A 6,000-nucleotide genomic window follows, 5' to 3' on the forward strand; every position below is an offset into this window, starting at 1 on the left:
TTGGAGAAATTCCGTCAAATAAATGAGAAATCAGCTGGGATGAAATGAAAGCATAAACCTCCGTTGGAGACTATGAGAAAGGTCAAGCTGCTTCAGGGACAGACCTCCTAAAGATACTTGGGAGATATTTCTTGGGTGGTAAGCATTCCCAAAGTGTAGCAATAGAATGGGCAACTGGGAGATAAGGAAATATAAAGTGGAAGGAAAAAACGTAGACTGTTTCTGAGGAATGTTTCTCCCCTCCCCAAAAGTAACCTGCAACATTCAAACTCTTAAGCCTCAGAGAAGATTTTCATCGTCAAGAAGTTTCCCAGAGGCCCTGCTCCCTTATATAGTTTCTACTAGAACTCTCTGTCACTTGTAATCTGCTGATTAGGGTTAACGTATTGTGTCCTGATATGGCAGATTAAAAATGAAATCAATAAATGCCTAAAACAAATGGGCTTTTGAGATGTCCTATTCAATCTGAGTCTTTAAGGGTGAGGTGAGAGGTGGAAGAAGGAAATCAGGACGGGGGGTGGGAAAAGGACCACTTAAGCAATCAGTTTCCATCCAAAATGTTGTGTGGACCAAGCGATTTCAAGGTATCTTCCTTCCTTTTTCAGAGATCTACCTTAAGTAACAAGAATGGCCAAAAGAGTTTGTGCTGCTGAGACCCTTTGGGCTTTATTGCGGCCATGCGTGTGTGTGTGTGTGTGTGTGTGTGTGTGTGAGTATTTTTCCATTCATTTGTTAAAATCATACTTTTGGGCAAGTGAAGGAATCCATCGCATGAGATATTTAAATATTCAAGATGTGAACTTGTCTTTCTGAAGGATATTTAAACAAAGTGAGGGAGCCAGGGTCCCAAATCTACTTGATTCCTAGTCTCTTGAATCCTGTCCTACTTGACAGTAAATTGAAGGTAAACTTTGCCCTGAGCTGCCTGTCCCCTCCCTCCATCCTGTTGGTTGTGATTTCTGGGACCTCACCCGTTAATTCAGAGTCATCACTATCAAGAGATGGAAAAGAGATCTCTGAGGTCATTTCTGCTCTGTTGCAGTGTTCAGAGTTGTCCCCGCTGACTATGTTTCCCATGTAAATAACCTATGTTATTAAGGTGCAAATTGCAACTTTTAAGTAATGATTGCTAATAGTCTAATGTTTACTGCCACACAAGGACATTCATGAAAACAAAATCTGCATTATTCATCTCCATATTAAATAAACAAAATAAATTGAGGGAGCTGTTCTTTCTTGCAAGACTCTCCTCAGATCTGGGTGATCAGAAAGCCTCTGAGTCAGCGAGAAGGAAACATCTAATTGCTTTGGGTGGGCAGGGGCAGAATCCTATAACTTATATATATATTAGATATTCACAAGATATGCTCACAAAAGATTTTGTGTTCTATTGCAATTGGCTGTCGTTAATATAAAAACAGTTCAGGATGGTGAAATAAAATATGTATTATATATGCGTGTGCACAGAGGCTGAGATAGGCTGTAGAAAATCAAGAGTTAGATTATAAGTCTACAATTTTAAATTTTTAACCACTCTGCATCCTGCAAAATGCAAACAAATCAAAACCCCGTTCTGTTTTATTTTACTTTCCTGCCATTTTCTCTATCTTCCTTGAAATGCATAGAAGGGAAAAATGCTGGTACTGAATCCCGCAATATTTTCAGGTAATAGTGGATGCATGTTAATGGTGAGTGAAATATACATCCAAGGAAGCAAGCATGCACACACAACACAAACCCCTGGGGTACTGTAGGCTGCTTTCTCAACTTTTTTTTTCTTGCCCTAAGTAATAGTATGGTGGAATAGCATAGCTTAAGAAAGCCAGGAAGAATGACATGTCAGAGGGAAATACTCTGATTTAGCTATTTCCTTAAAGAGAATTGTCCCCTCACATCCCTTCCCCCTGAAGGGGAAGGAATATAACAAATAAAGACTAAAATTCTTCATCACTTACAATATCATGCTGTTTATTCTGTTTAGATACCTGCTTTAGTAGAAAGTTCTGTAATTGATTCCTTGAAACATGGAACTTAAAATTAATAATACAAAGAAATCAAATTGCCTGGAACAGTTCTTGGGAAAAAGAGCGCTCCGAGAGAGCCTCAGCTCTGATCCACTCACAGGCTTTTTCTATCTCCCATTATTCAGTTAATCAAGCTAGAAATCAAGCTTTCAACATCAGTCCTTGGGTGTAATTACTTACAGTGGTGCATTGTGTTTAATTTTAAGCAGTGACAAAAGTTAGTATGGCCATAATCTTAGAACCCATCTTCTCTCCTTCCCTGGATGTTAAATGGCTACAGAACCCCAAAGTGGCTAACTTTACTGGTGAATAACCACTTCAGCTGAAATAGAGTAGGACATTGATGACCTTAGCTGAAAAGAAGAAACACTGCATGAAAAACTATCTCCTCTATTAATATGTGAGCAAATAAATAAGGTAAGAGGGCCCTCACTGTGTACGAAATGTATTATCCTGTTTCAACTTAAAAAGGCTTTCCCCTTCTGGTGAAAATAATAAGAATCATACAAAACAAACAGACAAAGACAGTAGGGATATAATAGGCCGGAAAAGTGAAACTCTAGTTACAAGTTTCTAACACACACACACACACACACACACACACCAATAAACTAGCCAGCACCAACAGATACAGTTTAATGAAAAGGACCTAATTTAAATAATGTGATACAGTGTTATGTTACGTACACCTGGATCCTTATCGATCGGAGGATAATTATAATCAAAGTCGAGCAATTCTGAGCAGTGCACTTTTTGTAATGAGCTTACTAAAGGAGACATGTCCAGTCATTCTGGTAATTTAAATTACTGCCTAGTTGTGGATAGTCTTTACCGGAACAACAGGGAAAAAAAAAAAAAGAGTAATTTTCAGGGCAGTATCACTTCTTGCTGGACGGTAGCCCAGGGTTCTCTTTCGGGACAACAATAAGGACGTTATCTCTATAATGTAGCTACACTTAAACTTATGTTGCCAGAACTGATGCAGCAGGCTCACTCTTCCTGGGTCTCAAAGGCCATTGAACACATTCACAGGCTGTCAGATTGCAAAGCAGCCTAAGTTTTAGGAAATAAGTGAGTTAAATGCAGAAAGAGACAACTGCAGGAAAGAGACATTGTTTTCGAAAGAAGTGACTAGAGTTGAAAAAAGAAAACTTCACTGATGAGGCAAGTTCCAAATATATGCCTCACTAAAAATATTTTAATTATTTTGCTTTTAGGGAAACGATCAGAAGATATGTGAATCCACACTTTATCAATATTTCTGCATGCCACTCGAACCAACTTATAAACAGTTAGGGAAGCAATTCTGTGCTCAGAAGGAAAGATAACTGTGGATATTTTGAAACACCTATATTGCCATTTGGACCCGAATCAGGGGAGGAAGGAGGATGAGCTTGGTGGTTCAACACATTCAGACAGAGGATGCCCACTCTCCTCAGATTCCTAACTAACTCTGGATTTGTTCTAAGGGTGACTTTGCAAAGTTTATGAAAGTGTTCCACCAAACTTCTCCCTATGTTTTGCTAGAAGTGGAACAGAATGAAATGTGGAGGTGGGTCTGCAGAAGGCCAGCCTTACCTAATGTTGCCTAAATCAAGAGGGCAAAGACAGAGAGGAGAAAACAACTAAACGTAAGCTTTTAGCAAGGACACAAAGAAATAAAAACGCCCACATTAAAAGCCAAACAAGATAATAATTGTGCATGTCTGGCTCTGAATATAGAGGGCAAGGTTTGCGTCACTGGCACTCTGAGTTACCATGGTGAGTGATTTATTGATATATATCAAGAATGAATAGATCAAAGGCAGCGAGATGACAGGTGATCAATCAAACGTCAAATCAAAACTAGCAATCAAGTGGAAAGCTGATTTTTCAGTGGGTGGGTCTGGCAGAAGAAAAATGAACTTTCATATTACACTTCCGAGAAACAAACCCCAGCACACTATTAAAAAAGCAATTAAGCAACCCCCCCCCCCAAAAAAAAAAACAACAACCTTAGAAGGTCTATTGTACTGATCCATTAACTTGTTCTTATCTTTTTTAGGGGGCAGTAAGGATTCAGATGGGTAGTTCTTCCAGTACGAATCATTTCACAAAGTTTGGAACTCTCTAGGCAAAGAAAATCCAGAGCTGTTTAAATTTCTATGGGGAATTTCCCCCTCACAACCCCTTTTGCTTTTTTTGAGAGTAGGGAAATTGTTAATTAGATTTCCAAATATGGATCCTTTTAGAAAATATACGCAAAGATCCATCCATTTCCTGGGGGCATTTTGTCCACCTTGGTGATCAACGCTAAACTCCTATTGCTCGCCCCAAAGCCTGCCTGCAGCCCGAGTGTCCGGTATGCCTCACACTTCAGCGTCCCAAGCCCCAGTGAGAGGAGACGCTGTCCCTGGAGGCCAGAAGCCACTGGCACTGACCACGCAGAGGGATGCAGGGGTGGAGGTGTTGTCTCCCTACTCCGCGCCCCAAATCCTCAATCCGACTTTGGCCCGAGAGGCAAGAAACAGACTGGGAGAAAGTTAGGGGTGGGGTAGAGGGTGGAGGAAAGAAAGTTTAAGGAGGAAAGGCTTGGTGGGATAGCTCCCCACAACCCAACCGGAGCTTAAAAGGGGAGGATTTGGGAGACCAGAGAAGGCGAGAGAGGACGGGGTTATTAGAGGGGCACCCGGCGCAAACTCCCCCGAAAAGCTTAAGTGGGTGGTGCCCCCGGGCACCCAGGGGCAAGGAGGGCGGGCGAGGAGCTCGGCGCACAGGGCAGCCCGGGCTGGGCAGCCCCGAAGCGGAGCCGATTCTCTTACCTGCCGCCCGCTTGGGTGCCTGCTGTTTTCTCCTCGGCATCCTCTACTTCGCTCCAGTCCCACTTCTGGCGCCCCAGCCCCGAGTCGCGCGCCAGGGCCCGCTGTCTCTCTGGCCTCTCTGGGTCTCCTCCGCCTCTGCCCGGTGGCTCCTAGGACGTCACTCGGCCTCTGTCCCCCTGACGATCCCCCCTGCAACTCCTCCACCACGGGCCAGAGACCCCCCTCTCTGGGTGGCAGACACGGGTGGCTTGCGCCGGCTGCTTTGAAGTAGAGGTTGGTTCTGCCTTGTTTGTTTGTTTGTTTTGGATTTTTTTTTCCTCTCTCTTTTTTGTATTTGCTTTTGGATTTTTTTTTTTGTTTTTGCGTTTTTTTTTTGGTGACTGTTGAGACACTTGATTTCTTTATTAAACATCCAAGACCGGGTTCGGATGGAAGGGACGAGGGGCGCACACGCGCCACACGCACACTCGCGCGTAAAGATAAGGAAAAAAAAAGGCAATCCTGGGAAGGTAGTGGGTTTCTTCTTCTTTTTCTTCTTCTTCCTTCTCCTCTTTCCCTCCTCCTCCTCCTCCTCCTCCTCCACCTCCTCCTCCACCTCCTCCTTCTTCTCTTCCTCCTCCTCCTCCTCGCCGATCTCTATGGCGGATTCGTGCCGGGGGGGAGAGCGATCACTCACTGTAGGTTTGTGGCTGCTGTCAGATTCCCGTCTGTGAGTGATATGCGAGAGGACAGGAGCGGGTTTTGGAAAGACAGAAAATCTGGAATTCACTCACTCACACACACACACACAGACACACACGCAGACACACTCACACACGCACTCACACGCGCACGCACCCCCGCTTCCTCGCACACACACACTCACACCCCCCACATATGCACACACACACACAAACACACACACACCCTCGCACACACACACAAGACAGGGCGAGGCGATGCCAGCAAACATCGATCCCGCTGAACAAACTGAACATTAACAAACTCCTCCTCCTCCTCCTCTCCCCGCGACCTGATGACAGGGAGAAATTTACTCCCCAGCCGCAGAGCGCCAGGCAGCGGGAGCCTATTAAAGGGACAGCGTCCCGCCGGGGAGAGGGGCTGGGGGCGGGGGCCCGGGCGCGACGGCCCAGGCCCCTCCGTGCGCCCTCTCCCCCGGGGCGAGGGCGTGCCCA

The 6,000-nt window shown here is 44.6% G+C and overlaps 1 protein-coding gene across 2 annotated transcripts in view; it reads right to left on the minus strand.

The window, feature by feature from the left end:
- The window catches only part of TSHZ2 (teashirt zinc finger homeobox 2), a 550,341-nt gene extending 544,594 nt beyond the window's left edge, over nt 1–5,747 (minus strand). Inside the window, exon 1 of one of the 2 annotated variants that reach the window (XM_010363386.2) lies at nt 4,826–5,747. In XM_010363386.2, coding sequence (XP_010361688.2) covers nt 4,826–4,865 — 40 coding nt within the window. In that variant the 5' untranslated portion in view covers nt 4,866–5,747. The remainder of the gene's footprint in view (nt 1–4,825) is intronic. The other variant, XM_030915142.1, reaches the window with a different exon arrangement.
- Nucleotides 5,748–6,000: the final 253 nt, after the last annotated feature.

Source organism: Rhinopithecus roxellana, chromosome 13 (assembly GCF_007565055.1).
Source record: "Rhinopithecus roxellana isolate Shanxi Qingling chromosome 13, ASM756505v1, whole genome shotgun sequence".
Lineage (NCBI taxonomy): Eukaryota > Metazoa > Chordata > Mammalia > Primates > Cercopithecidae > Rhinopithecus > Rhinopithecus roxellana.